The sequence below is a fragment of the Hypanus sabinus genome, chromosome 2, assembly GCF_030144855.1.
Source record: "Hypanus sabinus isolate sHypSab1 chromosome 2, sHypSab1.hap1, whole genome shotgun sequence".
Taxonomy (NCBI): Eukaryota; Metazoa; Chordata; class Chondrichthyes; order Myliobatiformes; family Dasyatidae; genus Hypanus; species Hypanus sabinus.
In genome coordinates, this window is record NC_082707.1 from 179,087,802 (window position 1) to 179,106,479 (window position 18,678).

Below are 18,678 nucleotides of genomic sequence, written 5' to 3' on the forward strand. Positions count from 1 at the left end.
TCAATTTCCTTAACTATGTCAAAAGTCTTCAAATAATTGCATGGTAATTTTCAAACATTTGCATTCGGGTTGTCTGTGTACAGGAAGAACTAGGGAAAACCCACTTCATTTTTGGTTCTCTTTCTCCATCACTCCATTTTGTAGCAAATTTTAACAATAAGAAGCATTAATCTGGAGCCAACCACTGTGGGTACTCTGCGATGAAAGTAAAATTTGGACAGTACACTTTCTCTTGTCTTATAGTTTTTTATATTCTGTGTTTTTAGCCGAATCTGTCTTGTTTTTTTGTGCGGGAGGAGGGATTTGGGGAATGATATGCCTGTTTCATTTTTGCTCAATTTTTGTGTGGGGAGGGGGGATTTGTGCAGGATTGATAATCATGTTGCCTTTCTTTTCTTTCTTGGTTTCATGGCTACCCGGAGAAGAAGAATTTCAAGTTGTATACTTTGATAATAAATGAACCTTTGAAACCTTTGAAATAAAACACATGCTGGGAATCTGCAGTAACAACAGAAAATACTGCAATTGTTCGGCAGTTGAAGCCACAACAATGGGAGGAGTTACAGAGTTAACACTTTAGGTCAGAACTGGAAAGGAGACAAAAGAAGCTTGTTAACCTGTGGGATGGGCACAGGAAGATGGATGTCTCTGTTAGGTAACACTAGGGTGAACATGGGGATAAACTGTAAACAAGTTGTCTGGTCATTGAGTTAATCTAAGATAAGAACACAGCCAGATTTTCAATGTTATGTATTTTGTACTCCTGCATTCTTTTGTCTGAGTAGTGTCACAATAACAATTTATTACTGATGGCATGAACATCAATTTCTTGAACTTCATGTAATGTCCTCAACCGTCACCATTCCCCATCCCCTTTCCCTCTTTCAACTTACCTCCTTGACTGCTCATCACCTCCCTCTGGTGTTCCTCCCCCCTTTTCTTTCTTTCCTGGCCTTCTGTTCTCTCCTACCAGACTCCCCCTTCTCCAGCACTGTATCTCTTTCACCAAACAATTTCCCAACTCTTTATTTCATCCCTCTCCCTCATGATTTCACCTATCACCTTGTGTTTCTCCCTCCCACCTTTTAAAACTACTCATCTTTTCTTTCCTCCAGTCCTACCAAAGGGCCTTGGCCCGAAACATCGAATGTACTTTTTTCCATAGAAGCTGCCTGGCCTGCTGAGTTCCTCCAGTAGTTTGTGTGTGTAACCCATCATTCAATGTCAACAAGACCAAGAAGTTGATTATTGACTTCAGGAGGAGGAAACCGAAGGTCCATAAGCCAGTCATCATCAAAAGATCAGAGGTGGAGAGGGTCAGCAGCTTTAAATTCCTCAGTTTTATCATTTCAGAGGATCCAGTACATAAGCATCATTGTGAAGACAGCATAGCAGTGCCTCTAATTAGAAGTAGAAGTTTGAGAAGATTTGTCATGGCTTCCAAAACTTTGACAATTCCTATAGATGTGTGGTGGAGAGTATATTACTGGTTGCATCACAGCCTGGTATGGAAACCCTAATGCTCTTGAACGGAATTGCCTACAAAATGTAGTGAATACAGCCTAGTCCATCACGGCTGAAGCCCTCTCAACCGTGTCACAGGAAAGCAGTATTCATCATCAAGAACCCTCATCATCCAGCCCATGCTCTCTTCTCCTGCTGCTATCAGGAAGCAGTTACAGGAGCCTCTAGACCTACACCACCAGGTTCAGGAACAGTTATTACCTCTTAACCATCAGTCTTTTGAACCAGAGGGCATAATTTCACTTACCCCATCACTGAAACGTTCCCACAACCTATGGACTCTCAAGGACTCTTCATTTCATGTTTTCGATATTTAGCGCTTATTTATTATTATTATTATTGTTTCTTTTTTTCTCTTTCTCTTTGCTGTCTTTTGCACTTTGTGTTTTTATCTGTCCTGTTGGTTTTGGTGTTTCATTGATTCTATTGTGTTTCTTGTATCTATTGTGAATGCTGCAAGAAAATGAATCTCAAGGTTGTGTATGGTGACATATAGGTACTTTGATAATAAATTTACTTTGAAGTTTGAACTTTGGAGGACACAGCCTTCTCTGTGTTGTAACAACTAACATAAACAGCATCATCAGTTAATTCCATGAATTCCTCAGTCTCATTCTTATCCTCTGGCTAATTCCTTCAAATCCTCAAAGTATCAGAAACAACTTGCAACTTCATCAAACCCTTTCATGCCAAATAACTATTGCCACAATCCTCATTAGTCTCACTTTCCACAATCTAGGCAAAGGTCGTGGTCTGTAATTACATAGCTCTGATGATACAGACAGGATGCAAAGTTGAACAGAGAATTAGCAGGTGAAGTTCAATCCAAAAAAGTTGCAAGTTTTAAACTTTGGAAGATTGAATCTGAAGGTGGAGCATGTTAGCATGGTTCTTAGAAGTGTAAAGGACAGAGAATTCTTGAGTCCACTTATATTGATCCCTCAAAGTTGATAGGGTGGTTAAGAAGCTGTATGCTGTGCTGGCCTTTAGTTGGGGGACTGTGTTCAAAAGTTGTGAAGTAATGTTGTAACTCTACAAAACTCTGGTTAGGCTACATTTTTAGTATTGTGTTCAGTACTGGTCACCTCATTATAGGAAGAACGTGGAAGCTTTAGAGAGGGTGCAGAAGAGATTTACTGCCTGAATTTGAGAACATGTCTTACAAGGAAACATTCAGCAAGCTAGGACTTTTCTGTTTGTAGCAAAAAAGGATGAGAAATGACTTGTTCAAGGTGTATAAGATTATGAGAGGTATAGACAGAATGGACCTTTTTCTCCCAGGGCTGCAGAGAGTAATACCAGGTGAGTGAATGGAACGCACTGCCAGTGGTGATGGCTGAGGCAGGTTCATTAGGGCCATTTCAAATACCCTTAGATATGCACGTGGATGAAAGAAAAATGGAGGGTCTGTGCTATAGGGGAGGGGGGAAGAGAGGGTTAGATTGTAGCTTCACATAAGGTTGGCATAACTTTGTGGGCCAAAATGCCTATACTGTGTTGTACTGTTAGAGCAGGACCCCGGAAAAGGGTCAATGCCCTTACTCCTGAATCATAGGTCTTTCCCAGCAGAAACATTAAAGAACAAAGGCAGAACAAAATAAATTGCTTACTTACCAGGCCAGTGAAGGAGAAAGATTGACTTCCAGCAGCCAGGGTTTGAGGTTGGAGTCAATTAAGACATCAAAACCATACAGCTCTGTGAAAACACAAAGCACAATTGTGTAAGGATACTGAGCAATGTCAGGGATTCAGAATCACATGACACTGGAGCTCAAACTGGACAATACCACTGTCTGATGTGTAACAGGAGTTCATTCCTATTCGAGACTGCTCCCACAATACCACCATCCATCATTCACCTTAACAAGATTCAGTATCACCTACATAGTTTAAGACTTTTAATTCAGCTTGACCAGTAAAATGTGAACACACTGCCTTTATTACTTTTTTTTTTGTAAACCATATTATAAACTAACTTCCCTAAATTAACTGTGCCAACAGTCAGAATAGGACTCAGTGGGCCAGATTATGAAGTGCATATTCAGGAATGGGAGCAAGACCTTGAGCTTGTTCCAAGATTAAAGTAAATTTTGACTGCTTTATCACTTATCTTCATTTTCCTTTGATTAATAACAACTCTTCACAGAATAAATTTATCATTAGTTGCATGAAACAGGCACTGCCCACTGAAACTAATGGAACCAAGTATCAGAAGGGGAATTCAACAGTCACCCAATACAATGATTCCCACTCTGTGTCAGCAACTATGCAGCAACTTTCATCTCAAAGGCTCAGTTTTAATATTTTAATCAAGCCCCCACATCCTCAGCATTTTGGGGAAAGAGGGAATTTTTTGGAACAGCTTCAAATTCTGACTGAACTCTGTGCTGGAAGAGCCCTTCCAGATTTCTCTTTTTATCTGCATATTTTTAATATTGAGATTATGACTGCTTGTTCTGTTTTCGTACACCAAAAGAAAGAGTTTCTCTGCAAATCACTTAAGCATTTTAATCACTCTAATCAGATTATGACTTAATCTTCGAAATTTGAAAGAACTTATATCAATGATTCAAATGAAGAGATGCATTTTGGGAAATTAAGACAAGGCAGGACATACATAATAGCAAGGTACTGGGGAGTGTTGTTAAACAGAGCCTGCTTACTTTCATTAGCTGAAATATTAAATACAACAGTTGGGATGTCATACTACACCTGTACAAATCATTGGCTCCGCTGCACTTGGAACATTGTACACAATTCTGGTCATCACACTACAGTAAGGATGTGATTAAGGCAGAGTGGGTACAATTCACAAAAATACTGTCAAGAATGGAGGGCTTGATTTATCAGGAAAGAATGAATACACTAGGTATTTTTCCTGAAGGATGGTGGCAGCTGGGAGCTGAATGTCCAAAGTTACACGTTATATCAGAAGAATAGGAAGGTAGGCAGAGGGGGTGGCGTGGCTCTGCTGGTAAAGAACGGTGTCAAATCAGTAGAAAGATGTGACACAGGATTGGAAGATGTTGAATACTTGTGGGTTGAATTAAGAAGCTGCAAGGGTAAAAGGACCCTGATGGCAGTTATATCCAGGCCTCCCAAATGTAGCTGGGATACAGACCACAGATTACAACAGGAAATAGAAAAGGCATTGTCAAAAGTGATTATGATAATCATGGGAGATTTCAACATGCAAGTTGTTTGGGAAAATCAGGTTGGCAATGGATCTCAAGAGAGAGAGTTTGTTGAATACTTATGAGATAGCTTATTAGTGCAGTTTGTCATTGAGCCCACTAGAGGATCAGCTACACTGGAATGGGTGTTAAGCAATGACCGGAGGTGATTAGGGAGGTAAAAGAACATTTAGGAGGCAGTGACCACAATACAAGACCATGAGACATTGGAGCAGAATTAGGCCATCTGGCCTATTGAGTCTGCTTTGCATTCAATCGTGGCTCATCGTTTTTTTCTATCTCCTCCTCAACCCCAGTTCCCGGCCTTCTCCCTGTAACCTTTTGATGCCATGTGCAATCAAAAACCTATCAATCATTGCCTTAAGTACACTCAGTGACCTGGCCTCCACAGCTGCATGTGGCAACAAATTCCACAAATTCACCACCCTTTGGCTAAAGAAATTTCTCTTCATCTCTGTTTTGAATGGATGCCCCTCTATCCTGAAACAGTGTCCTCTTGTCCTGGACTCTCCCACCATGGGAAACATCCTTTCCACATCAACTCTGTCTAAGCCTCTCAACATTCAAAAAGTTTCAATGAGACCCCCCCCCCCACCATCCTTCTGAATTCCAGCAAGTACAGACCCAGAGCCATCAGATGTTCCTCATATGATAACCCTTGCATTCCTGGAAACATCCTTGTGAACCGGATCTGGATTCTCTCTGATGCCAACACTTCTTTTCTAAGATGAGGGGCCCAAAACTATTTACAATACTCAAGGTGAGGCCTCACCATCACATCCTTGCTCTTATATTCTAGACCTCTTGAAATGGCATTTGCCTTCCTCACCACCAACTCAACCTGCAAATTAACCTTTAAGGTGTTCTGCACAAGGACTCCCAAGTCTCTCTGCATCTCAGTTACTCGTACTTTCACACATTTATTTCTACTACCAAAGTGCATAACCATGCATTTTCCAACACAGTATTTCATTTGCCGCTTTCTTGCCCATTCTCCTAATCTGTCCGTCCTTCTGCATCCTACCTGTTTCCTCTACACTACCTGTCCCTCCACCAACCTTCATATCACCTGCAAACTTGCCAACAAAGCCATCTATTCCATCATCTAAATCATTTATATACAGCATAAAAATAAGTGGTCCCAACACCAACCCCTGTGGAACACCACTAGTCACCAGCAGCCAACCAGAAAAGGATTCTTTTATTCCCACTCGCTGCCTCCTACCAATCGGCTGATGCTATAACCAGGTTAGTAACTTTCCTGTAATACCATGGGGTCTTAATTTGATAAGCAGCCTCATGGTTGGCACCTTATCAAAAGCCTTCTGAAATCCAAATATACAACATCTACTGTATCCCCTTTATCTATCCTACTTGTAATCTCCCCAAAGAATTCCACCAGGTTTATCAGGCAGGATTTTCCCTGAAAGAAACCATGCTGACTTTGTACTATCTTGTCCCTTGTCACCAAGTACTCCATCACCTCATCCTTAACAATTGACTCTAACACCTTCCCAACCACTGAGGTCCAGCTAACTGGTCTTTCATTTAATTTCTGCTACCTTCCTTTCTTCTTGAAGTGGAGTAACATTTTCCAGTTTCAGTCATCTGGCACCATGCCAGAGTCCAATGATTTTTGAAAGATTGAGTTGAACTTGAAATTTAATGGGGAGAAAGAAAAGTCTGATGTAGCAGTATCTCAATGGAGTAAAGGAAATTACTGTGGTATCAGAGAGGAGTTGGTTGAAGTAAACTGGAAGGAGATGCTGGCAGCAATTACTGCAGAGTAGCAGTGGCATGTGTTTCTGGGAAAAATGAGGAAGTAACAAGATAGATGTATTCCAAAAATGAAGAAATACTCAATAGTCCAACCCTGGTTGACAAGGGAAGTCAAAGCTAATTTAAAAATAAAGAAGTGGGTATAAAACAAAACAAAAATTAGTGGAAAGATGGAGGATTGGGAAGCTTTTAAAAACCTAGAGAGAACAACTAAAAGAATCATTAGTAGGGGAAAGATGAAATATGAAAGCAAGCCAGCAAACAATATCAAAGTGGATAGTAAAATCTTTTTCAAGTATGCAAAAAAATAAAAGAGAGATGAGAGTGGATATAGGACTGCTAGAAAATGAGGCTGGGGGAAATAATAACTGGGGACAAGTAGATGGTAGATGAACTAAATGAGTATTTTGTATCAGTCTTCACTGTGAAAGACATTAGCAGTGTGCCAGATGCTGAAAGGTGTGAGGGGAGAGAAATGCATGCAATTACAATATCAAGGGGAAAGGTGCTCAAAAAGCTGTAAAACCTAAGGGTACATAAATCACCCAGACCAGAAGTGCACCCTAGGGTTCTGAGAGAGGTAGTGGTAGAAACTGTGGAGCATTAGAAATGATCTTTCAAAAATCATTGGACTCTGGCATGGTGCCAGAAGACTGGAAAATTGCAAATGTCACTCCACTCTTTAAGAAAGGAGGAAGGCAGCAGAAAGTAAATTATAGACCAGTTAGCTTGACTTCAGTGGTTGGGAAGATGTTAGAGTCAATTGTTAAGGATGAGGTTATGGAGTACTTGGTGACACAGGACAAGAAAGGACAAAGTCAGCATGGTTTTCTTAAGGGAAACTCTTGCCTTACAAACCCGTTGGAATTCTCTGAGGAGGTTACAAGTAGGATAGATAAAGGGCATGTAGTGGATGCTGTATATTTGGACTGTCAGAAGGCCTTTGATAAGGTGCCACATATAAGGCTGCTTACCAAGTTAAGAGCCCATAGTATTACAGGAAAGTTACTGGCGTAGTTAGAGCATTTGCTGATTGGTAGGAGAGGGTGAGCAGGAATAAAAGGGATCCTTTTCTGGTCGGCTGCCAGTGAATACACAGGGGGTCGGTGTTGGGACCGCTGCTTTTTATGCTGTATATCACTGATTTAGATGATGGAATAAATGGCTTTGTTGCTAAATTTGCAGATGATACAAAGATTGGTGGAGGGGCAGGGGGCAGATAATGTTGAGGAAACAGGTAGGCTACAAAAGGAGGCAGAGCAAGAAAGTGGCAAATGAAATACAGTGTTGGAAAATGCATGGTCAGACACTTTGGTAGTAGAAATAAATGGGGAGAAAATTCAAAAATCTGTGATGCAAAGGGACTTGTGAGTCCTTGCGAAGAACAACCTAAAGGTTAATTTGCAGGTTGAGTCAGTGATGAGGAAGGCACATGCAATGTTAGCATTTATTTTAAGAGGTCTAGAATATAAGAACAGGGATGTGATGCTGATGCTTTAAAAGGCACTGATTTGACATCTGCTTGAGTACTGTGAACAATTTTGGGCTCCATATCTTAGAAAAGGTGTGCTGAAGAGGGGAGAAAAGGATCAGTCATAATTGAATGGCCAAATGCCCTACTTCTGCTCCTGTGTCTTACAGACTTATGGTCTTTTTTCCCCAAATTGGCTGACAGTTGACCTGAAAGGCAGATAACCAATTTTGTTTTCCCAAGGTAGAGTTGCCTAAATCAGAGGGCATAGGTTTATGGTGAGAGAGAAAGTTCAAAGGGGATATAAGTTGCAACTTTTTCACACTAAGTGTTGGTCCCTAGAATGAGCTGCCAAAGGCAGGCAGGCACAGTAACAACGGTAAAGCAGCATCTGAACAGGTACTTGAATAGACATGACACAGAGGAATGTGGAATTAATGCAGGCAAATAGGATTACTGTAGATAGGAACGATGGTTGGCATTGGTATGGTGGGCCGAAACACTTGCTTCTATGCTGCATGGCTTTATATATCCAAATCAATTCAGTATGGAAAAGAGATAAGAGAATTTGGAAATGAATTTAGAGTAGTTAATCAAGTAGTCAGGAAGGCTGTTGTTTTGTTTTGTTGTTGCTTGTGTTGTTCTGCTGAATATGATGGGCATGCTATGTTGGTGCTGAAATGTGTGGCAGCAGTTGCAGGCTGCCCCACATATCCCTAGGTTGCATTGTTTGTTAAAATAAATGATGCATTTGAATGTACACTCATTGGCTACCTCTTATACCTAATAAAGTGGCCATAACGTGTGTTCATGGTCTTCTGCTGCTGTAGCCCAATCACCTCAAGGTTCATTACTATTTCCACATTTTCTACATCTTCTGCTTGTTCTTTTTGTCTTGATTGTGTTATGTAAACTGTTGGAGCCTGCGACGCACAGTTCAGAATTGATTAAATGACCTAGCGTACTGCTGTGTCCAAAGAACTGCCTCATAGAGAAGACCAGAGACGGGGCTCTGAAAAGGACTGAGAATACAAGGTGACTCATGGAGAAGACCAGAGATGGGGTGTGGGTCCATGAACAACCACATTTCAAAGCACTGAGGAGATTGAAGCATCAAGACAAATGCGGAGGACGTCACAGTTGCTCTCAATGGAGGTTAAAACTGTCTGTTGCCAGGTCAGCAGTGTTTGGACCCAGTGTGGTTCACGGAAGGACTGAACTCATGCGGCCACTCTCCTCGATTGCTGATGGGAAGATCTTTTCAATATTCTAAGATTTATATGAATAACAAATCTATATATTTATAAGAAGAATAATGTGGGCTGCCTTAATGTCTATTGCCCAGTAGCACTCACATACAGTGATGAAATGTTTTGAGAGGTTGGTCATGACTAGATTGAACTCCTGCCTCAGCAAGGACCTCGACCCATTGCAATTTGCCTATCTTCACAATAAGTCAATAGCAGATGCAATCTCAATGGCTCTCCACATGGCTTTAGACCACCTGGACAACACAAACACCTACATCAGGACGCTGTTCATCAACTACATTTCAGCATTTAATACCATCATTTCCACAATCCTGATTGAGAAGTTGCAGAAACTGGGCCTCTGTGCCTCCCTCTGCAATTGGATCCTCGACTCCCAAACTGGAAGACCACAATCTGTGCGGATTGGTGATAACATATCCTCCTCGCTGACAATCAACACTTACCTCACTGCTCTACTCTCTATATACACAAGACTGTGTGGCTAGGCATAGCTCAAATACCATCTATAAATTTGCAGACAATACAACCATTGTTGGTAGAACCTTAGGGTAACGAGAGGGCGTACAGGAGTGAGATATGCCAACTGGTGGAATGGTGCCGCAGCAACAACCTGGCACAACGTCAGTAAGACGAAAGAGCTGGTTGTGGACTTCAGGAAGGGTAAGACGAAGGAACACATACCAATCTCCATAGAGGGATCAGAAGTGGAGAGAGTGAGCAGCTTCAAGTTCCTGGGTGTCAAGATCTCTAACCTGGTCCCAACATAACAATGTAGTTTTAAAGAGGGCAAGACAGCAGAGATACTTTATTAGGAGTTTGAAGAGATTTGGCATGTTAACAAATACACTCAAAAACTTCAGTAGTTGTACCGTGGAGAGCATTCCGACTGGCTGCATCACTGTCTGGTATGGAGGGGCTACTGCACAGGACCAAAAGAAGCTGCTGAAGGTTGTAAATCTAGTCAGCTCCATCTTGGGTACTAGCCTACAAAGTACCCAGGACATCTTCGGGGAGCGGTGTCTCAGAAAAAGAGTGTTCATTATTAAGGACCTCCAGCACCCAGGGCATGCCCTTTTCTCACTGTTACCATCAGGTTGGAGGTACAGAAGCCTGAAGGCACACACTCAGCGATTCAGGAACAGCTTCTTTCCCTCTGTCAAACGATTCCTAAATGGATACTGAATCTTTGGACACTACCTCACTTTTTAAAAAAATATACAGTAGTTCTGTTTTTGCACATCTTTTTTTAACCAATTCAATAAACATAACTGATGTACTTGTTTATTTATTGTTATTGTTAGTTTTATTTTCTTTCTCTGCTAGATTATGTATTGGATTGAACTGCTGCTGCTAAGTTAACAAATTTCATGTCACATACCGGTGATAATAAACCTGATTCTGATTATTATTAGATTGTACTTTATATTGGTCTCCATCAGTTTTTCAGTGTTTCTTTCTTGTGGCCAATTGGTTGGTGGAAGATACGTTTATTTTTGTGACAGGGAGAGGTTGGGGATTTGGGGTCTTTTCTTGTTGGTGTTTTTCTGGGTGAGCAATCTGTTAGCTTTTATGTGGGGGAGGAAGGGGTTTTGATGCTATTGTCGCTGTTCTTTTATGCAAGTTCTTTTATGCATTGGGGATTTGATGCTGTTGTTGCTATTTTTTTTCTTTGAGGGAGTGGAAGGGGGTTTTGGGATTTGTGAGTTTTGTTTCTATTTCTTTTTTGTGCCGGGAGGAGGAAGTTGACGTCTTTTCTTTCAACAGCTCCAAGCAATCTGGAGAAGGCGAATATCAGAATTGTATTGTGCACACATGCTTTAACAATAAAATAAACCTTTGAACCTTTGTTCGACATGTTGTGCATTTAGAAATGTTCTTCTGTACATCACTGTCGTTACACGTGGTTTTTTTCAATTACTGTTGCCTTCCTGTCAGCTTGAACCAGTCTGGCCATTCTCCTCTGTCAGCGATTTCACCCACAGAACTGCAGTTCACTGGATGTTTTTTTTTGTTTTTAGCATCATTCTCTGTAATCTAGAGATTGCTGTACATGAAAATACTAGGAAATCAGCAGTTTCTGAGATACTCAAACCACCCTGACTGGACCTAACATTTAAAATCATAAGACATAGGAGCAGAATTAGGCCATTTGGCCCATCAAGTCTGCTTTGCCATGATCTTTTTCTCTCCTCCTCAGCAGCACTTTTCAGCCTTCTCCCAGTAAACTTTGTTGCCATGTCCAATCAAAAACCTATCAAGCTCTGCCTTAAATGCACCCAATGACCTGGCCTCTACAGCTGCCTGTGGCAATAAATTCCATAAAATTACCACCCTCTGGCTAAAGAAATCTCTCTGCATCTGTTTTAAATGGATGGCATTCTATCCTGAGGCTCTGCCCTTTTGTCCTAGATGCCACCATCATGGGAAACATCCTATCCACATCTACTCTGTCTAGGCCTTTCAACATTTGAAAGGTTTAAATAAGATCCCCCTCCCCCTCATCCTTCTAAATTCCAGCAGATACAGACCCAGAGCTATCAAAAGTTCCTTGAATGATAACCCTTTCAATCCCTGAATCATCGTTATGAACCTCCGCTGAACCCTCTCCAATGCCAGACATCTTTTCTTAGATGAAGACCCCAAAACTGTTCACAATACTCAAGGTGAGGCCTCACCAGTGTCTTATAAAACCTCAGCATCACATCCTTGCTCTTGTATTCTAGACCTCTTGAAATGAATGCTAACATTGCATTTGCCTTCCTCACCACTGACTCTACCTGTAAATTAACCTTTTAGGGTGTTCTGCACAAGGACTCCCAAGTCCCTTTGCATCTCAGATTTTTGGATTTTCTCCCCATTTAGAAAATAAACAGCACATTTTTTTCTACTACCAAAGTGCATGTCTGTGTATTTTCCAACGTTGTATTTCATTTCCCACTTTTTTCTTCTGTCTCCTGATCCAAGTCCTTCTGCAGCCTACCTGTTTCCCCACAACTCCCTGCTCCACCACCAATTTCTGTATCATCTACAAACTTGGCAACAAAGTCACCCATTCCATCATCTAAATCATTGATATACAGTATAAAAAGAAGCGGTCCCAACATCCCTGCAGAACACCATTAATCAATTGCAGCCAAACAGAAAAGGATCCTTTTATACCCACTTACTTGCCTGCTACCAATCAGCAAGTGCTCTAACCATGCCAGTAAGTTTCCTGTAATACTATGGGGTCGTAACTTGATAAGCAGCCTCATGTTCGGCACCTTATTAAAGGACTTCTGAAAGTCCAAATATACAACATCCACTGCATCCCCTTTATCTATCCTACATGTATCCTCCTCAAAGAATTCCAACAGGTTTGTAAGGCAAGATTTTCCCTTAAGGAAACCATGCTGACTTTCTCTTATCTTGCCCTGTGTCACCAAGTACTCCATCACCTCATCCTTAACCTGCTTCCCAACCACTGAGGTCAGGCTAACTAGTCTATAATTTCCTTTCTGCTGCCTTCCTCCTTTCTTACACAGTAGAGAAACATTTGCAATTTTCCAGTCCTCTGCAACCATGCCAAAGTCTAATGATTTTTGAAAGATCATTACTAATGCCTCCACAATCTCTACTGCTACCTCTTTCAGAACCCTAGGGTGTAGTTCATCTGGTCTGGGTGACTTATGTACCCTTAGGTCTTTCGTCTTTTTGAGATTCTTCCCCCATGTTATAGTATCTGCACTCATTTGTCTTCCCTTACACCCTTCAACATCTGGCACACTGCTAGCATCTTCCGAGTGAAGCCTGATGCAAAATATTCTTTTAGTTCATCTGCCAGCTACTTGTCCACCGTTATTGTTTCTCTGGGGTCATTTTCTTGTGGTCCTTTATCAACTCTCTTTTCTCTTTAGCATAATTAAAAAGCTTTTACTATCCACTTTGATATTGTTTGCTAGCTTGCTTACATATTTCATCTTTTCCCTCTTAATGATTCTTTCAGTTGCTCTCTGTAGCTTTTTAAAAGCTCCCCAATCCTCTGTCTTCCCACTAACTTTTGCTTTGATGTATGCCCTTTCTTTTGCTTTTACATTAGCTTGACTCCCCTTGTCAGCCATTGTTATACTATCCTGCCATTTGAATACAGGTATTTCTTTTTTTTTGATACACTTATCCTGCACTTTCCTCATTTTTCCTAGAAACTCACACCACTGCTGCTCTGCTGACATCCCTGCCAGTTTCTCCTTCCAGTTTTCTTTGGCTAACTACTTTCTCATACCACGGTAATTTCCTTTACTCCACTGAAATGCTGTTATGACAGTCTACTTTCTCTCTATCAAATTTCAAGTTGAGCTCAATCATATTGTGTTCACTCCCTCCTCAGGTTCTTTTACCTTAAGCTCCCTAATTAGCTCCAGTTCATTACATAACACCCAATTCAGTATAGCTGATCCCCTAGTAGGCTCAATGACAAACTGCTCCAAAAGCCATCTCGTAGGCATTCAACAAACTCACTGTCAACCTTACTTTCCCAATCAACCTGCATGTTGAAATCTCCCATGACTTTCACAACATTGCCCTTTTGACACACCTTTTCCATTTCCTGTTGTAATCTGTGTTCTACATAGAAACATAACATAGAAACATAGAAAATAGGTGCAGGAGTAGGCCATTCGGCCCTTCGAGCCTGCACCGCCATTCAGTATGATCATGGCTGATCATCCAACTCAGAACCCTGTACCTGCTTTCTCTCCATACCCCGATCCCTTTAGCCACAAGGGCCATATCTAACTTCCTCTTAAATATAGCCAATGAACCGGCCTCAACTGTTTCCTGTGGCAGAGAATTCCACAGATTCACTACTCTCTTTGTGAAGAAGTTTTTCCTCATCTCGGTCCTAAAAGGCTTCCCCTTTATCCTTAAACTGTGATCCCTCGTTCTGGACTTCCCCAACATCGCAAACAATCTTCCTGCATCTAGCCTGTCCAATCCCTTTAGAATTTTATACGTTTCATTAAGATCCCCCCCTTAATCTTCTAAATTTCAGTGAGTATAAGCTTAGTTGATCCAGTCTTTCTTCATATGAAAGTCCTGCCATCCCAGGAATCAATCTGGTGAACCTTCCCTGTACTCCCTCTATGGCAAGAATGTCTTTCCTCAGATTAGGGAACCAAAACTGCACACAATATTCTCAGTGCGGTCTCACCAAGGCATTGTACAACTTCAGTAGAACCTCCCTGCTCCTGTACTCAAATCCTTTTGCTATGAATGCCAACATACCATTTGCCTTTTTAACCGCCTGCTGTACCTGCATGCCCACCTTCAATGACTGGTGTACAATGATACCCAGGTCTCGTTGCATCTCCCCTTTTCCTAATCGGCCACCGTTCAGATAATAATCTGTTTTCCTGTTCTTGCAACCAAAGTGGATAACCTCACATTTATCCACATTAAATTGCATCTGCCATGAATTTGCCCACTCACCTAACCTATCCAAGTCACCCTGCATCCTCTTAGCATCCTCCTCACAGCTAACACTGCCACCCAGCTTCGTGTCATCCGCAAACTTGAAGATGCTGCATTTAATTCTCTCGTCTAAATCATTAATATATATTGTGAACAACTGGGGTCCCAGCACTGAGCCTTGCGGTACCCCACTAGTCACTGCCTGCCAATCTGAAAAGGTCCCGTTTACTCCCACTCTTTGCTTCCTGTCTGCCAACCAATTCTCTATCCACATCAATACCATACCCCAATATTGTGTGCTTTAAGTTTGCACACTAATCTCCTGTGTGGGACCTTGTCAAAAGCCTTTTGAAAATCTAAATATACCACATCCACTGGCTCTCCCCTATCCACTCTACTAGTTACATCTTCAAAAAATTCTACAAGATTCATCAGACATGATTTTCCTTTCACAAATCCATGCTGACTTTGTCCGATGATTTCACCTCTTTCCAAATGTGCTGTTACCACATCTTTGATAACCGACTCTAGCATTTTCTCCACCACCGATGTCAGACTAACCAGTCTATAGCTCCCCAGTTTCTCTCTTCCTCCTTTTTTAAAAAGTGGGGTTACATTAGCCACCCTCCAATCCTCAGGAACTAATCCAGAATCTAAGGAGTTTTGAAAAATTATCACTAATGCATCCACTATTTCTCAGGCTACTTCCTTAAGCACTCTGGCCGTGGGGATTTATCTGCCTTTAATCACTTCAATTTACCTAACACCACTTCCCTACTAACATGTATTTCCCTCAGTTCCTCCATCTCACTAGACCCTCGGTCCCTCACTATTTCCGGAAGATTATTTATGTCCTCCTCAGTGAAGACAGAACCAAAGTAGTTATTCAATTGGTCTGCCATGTCTTTGTTCCCTATGATCAATTCACCTGTTTCTGACTGTAAAGGACCTACATTTGTCTTGACCAATCTTTTTCTTTTCACGTATCCATAAAAGCTTTTACAGTCAGTTTTTATGTTCCCTGCCAGCTTTCTCTCATAATCTTTTTTCCCTTTCCTAATTAAGCCCTTTGTCCTCCTCTGCTGGCCTCTGAATTTCTCCCAGTCCTCAGGTGTGCCGCTATTTTTTGCTAATTTATATGTTTCTTCTTTAGACTTGATACTATCCCTAATTTCCCTTGTCAGCCACAGGTGCACTACCTTCCCTGGTTTATTCTTTTGCCAAACTGGGATGAACAATTGTTGTAGTTCATCCATGCGATCTTTAAATGCTTGCCATTGCATAACCACCGTCAACCCTTAAAAGTACCCCAGCTACCCTTGGGAGGCCCGTATATAACTGTCATCAGGGTCCTTTGAACCTTGTAGTTTCTTCGCTCAAACCCCAAGGATTCAACATCCCCTGATCCTATGAATGATTTGATGCCATTCTTTACCAGCAGAGCCACGCCATCTCCTCTGCCGACCTTCCTATCCCTCCGATACAATGTGTAACCTTGGACATTCAGCTCCCAACTACAACTTCCTTCAGCCTCAATTCAGTGATAGTTACGACATCATACCTGGCAATCTGTAATAGTGCAACAAGGTCATCTACCTTATTTTTTATATTCTGTTCATTGAGGTAACACTGTGAGTGCTACATTTGCTACCCTTTTTGATTCTGCATCCCTAATGCATTAATACTCACCCTGCTGGCTGTAATTATGTCCTACCATCTGCCTGCCATTCCTGACACTCTAACTGCATGCTACATTTGCTTTTTTTTTTAACCATCTGTCCTATCCTGAGTTGCTTCACTCTGTTTCCTATCCCCCTGCCAAATTAGTTTAAATCCTCCCCAAAAGCTCTAACAAACCTGCCTGTGAGAATATTGGTTCCTCTTTTGAACAGGTCGTATCTTCCCCAGAAGAAATCCCAATGATCCAAGAACCTGAAGTCCTGCCCCCTGCACCAGCTTCTCAGCCATGCATTAATTTGCTAAATCATCCTATTTCTACCCTCACCAGTGCCCGGCACAGGCATCAATCCAGAAATTACTACCCTGGAGATCCTACTTCTCAGCTTTCTGCCTCGCTCTCTAAATTCTCTCTTCAGGATCTTTTTGTTCTTCCTTCCTGTCTCATTGGTACCAATATGTACCAAGACATCTGGCTGATCTGCTTCTCTCTCTCTCTCCAAAATGTTGTGGACACAATCCAAAACATCCCTGAACCTGGTACCTGGGAGACAAATACTATTCGGGTGTCCCAGTCACATCCACAGAATACGTTCCCCTGATGACTGAGTTCCCCTATCAATACTGCTCCCTTCTTCTCCCTCTTTCCTTTCTGCACCACTGACCCAAGCTCAGTGCTATTTCATGGTCAAAGTCATTTGGATCACATTTCTTCCCAATTCTGATGTTTGATATAAAAGAAAACAGAACCTCTTGACTATGTCTGCATGACTTTATGCATTGAGTTGTGCAGCATGATTGACTGATTAGATTTTGGCATTAAGGAGCAGGTGTATAGGTGAACTGAATAAATTGACCACTGAGTGTATCCAATATACACATGATAAATAAATTAATCTGAATCAGAGAAACCCATGAATTGGTAAGGATGTTCATAATTTCACAAAGGCTTTCGTAATACTCTTGCTTTCTCTGGTAATCAATGGCTGTGATGGAATTTGGAACTGGATGCCTACTTTGATGTAGCCTACCTATTGCATACATCTGAGTGTGATTCAGACTTCTACGCAGGGGATATTAGCCTGGAAGGGATGATCCAACCTGGTCAGGCTCAGTAACTCAGCTTAATCAAGCTCAATTATACTCTCAAACTTGCCAGTAGATATACCTTTCAACAATGCACAGAGAGCCACAGCGCAATGGGAACACCTGCTAATCATTTCTCAGATTTCAGCCCAGCTGGGACCAATTGCATCAACCTCACCATTGTCTCCAGAATGAGATCATCCGGCTCAGAATTCTGGTGCAAGCTGCCAGCTCCTGCACTTAAACTACAAGGGAGAGATGAGCTGTGTTATGGCTGAGGACTCTTGTTGAAAAAGAGTTCACGTTACTGCAGTTCTTTCCATGACCTTAAAGCTCTTTACAGAAAAATGAAATATTTTTGAACTGCAGTCACTGTTGTAAAGTAGTGACCCTGTAAAATGAGTAGAGCTGGATTTTTTTGTGTATTTCTTTACACTTTTGGTTCAGATCCAGGGTGATTTTTGAGTTATTATCTTTGTCTGGCAAAATATGTGTATTTATGGTTATTAAGCAAGCTTTAGGCAAATCATCAACTTTTGGTTTCTGTAATAAATTGTAGCTAAACTGGTAATGACAATAAATAATACCTACAGTTCAAAGTCATCCATTGCCACCTAAGTTTTACTAATCAGAGATATTTCTCCCCTAAGTTATCTGGTCCTATCACTGGCTTGTGTAATTTATTACATATCCACAAACAGGTCATTGATTAGGAACCTACACATGATATCCTTTTTAAAAAATACATTCTTGAAGGAAAACAAGTAGTTCTCATAAAATGTATAAAAACATTTTAACTAGGTCTTTAGGGATGTTGCTTCAGTTATTATTGTAAAATCTTAAAATTTCAATCCCTTAATAAGTCAGTTTCAATATGGCTTTGTGGATTAATACAAATAAGAGGATTAAAAAAATTTATTTCCTCCATATTTTCCTGATTTTTCACCTTGGGGACTACATGACATTGAGTAGCTGGGAACTGTTCATGCACAAGACAACAGACAAGCTGGCTGGACAGAACAGGATCAGGCCCTTCAGCTGAACCAAATAATATCAAATACAAACATCCTTTCTGCCAACACAATGCCCATATCCTTCCATTTTCTGCATCTTCATATGTCTATCTAAGAGCCTCTTGAACATGCATAACGTATTTGCTTCCTCCACCCAGGCAGCACATTCCAAGCACCCATTGAGCTATTTAACTTGCTTTCCTCTGCAGACTGAA

General features: G+C 41.2%; 1 protein-coding gene across 11 annotated transcripts in view; it reads right to left on the reverse strand.

Moving 5' to 3' along the window:
* The window catches only part of ttll5 (tubulin tyrosine ligase-like family, member 5), a 439,573-nt gene that overhangs the window by 262,711 nt on the left and 158,184 nt on the right, over nucleotides 1-18,678 (reverse strand). For all 11 annotated transcript variants that reach the window (XM_059960284.1, XM_059960287.1, XM_059960300.1 and 8 more), the window contains one exon: nucleotides 3,139-3,220. In XM_059960284.1, coding sequence (XP_059816267.1) covers nucleotides 3,139-3,220 — 82 coding nt within the window. The remainder of the gene's footprint in view (nucleotides 1-3,138; nucleotides 3,221-18,678) is intronic.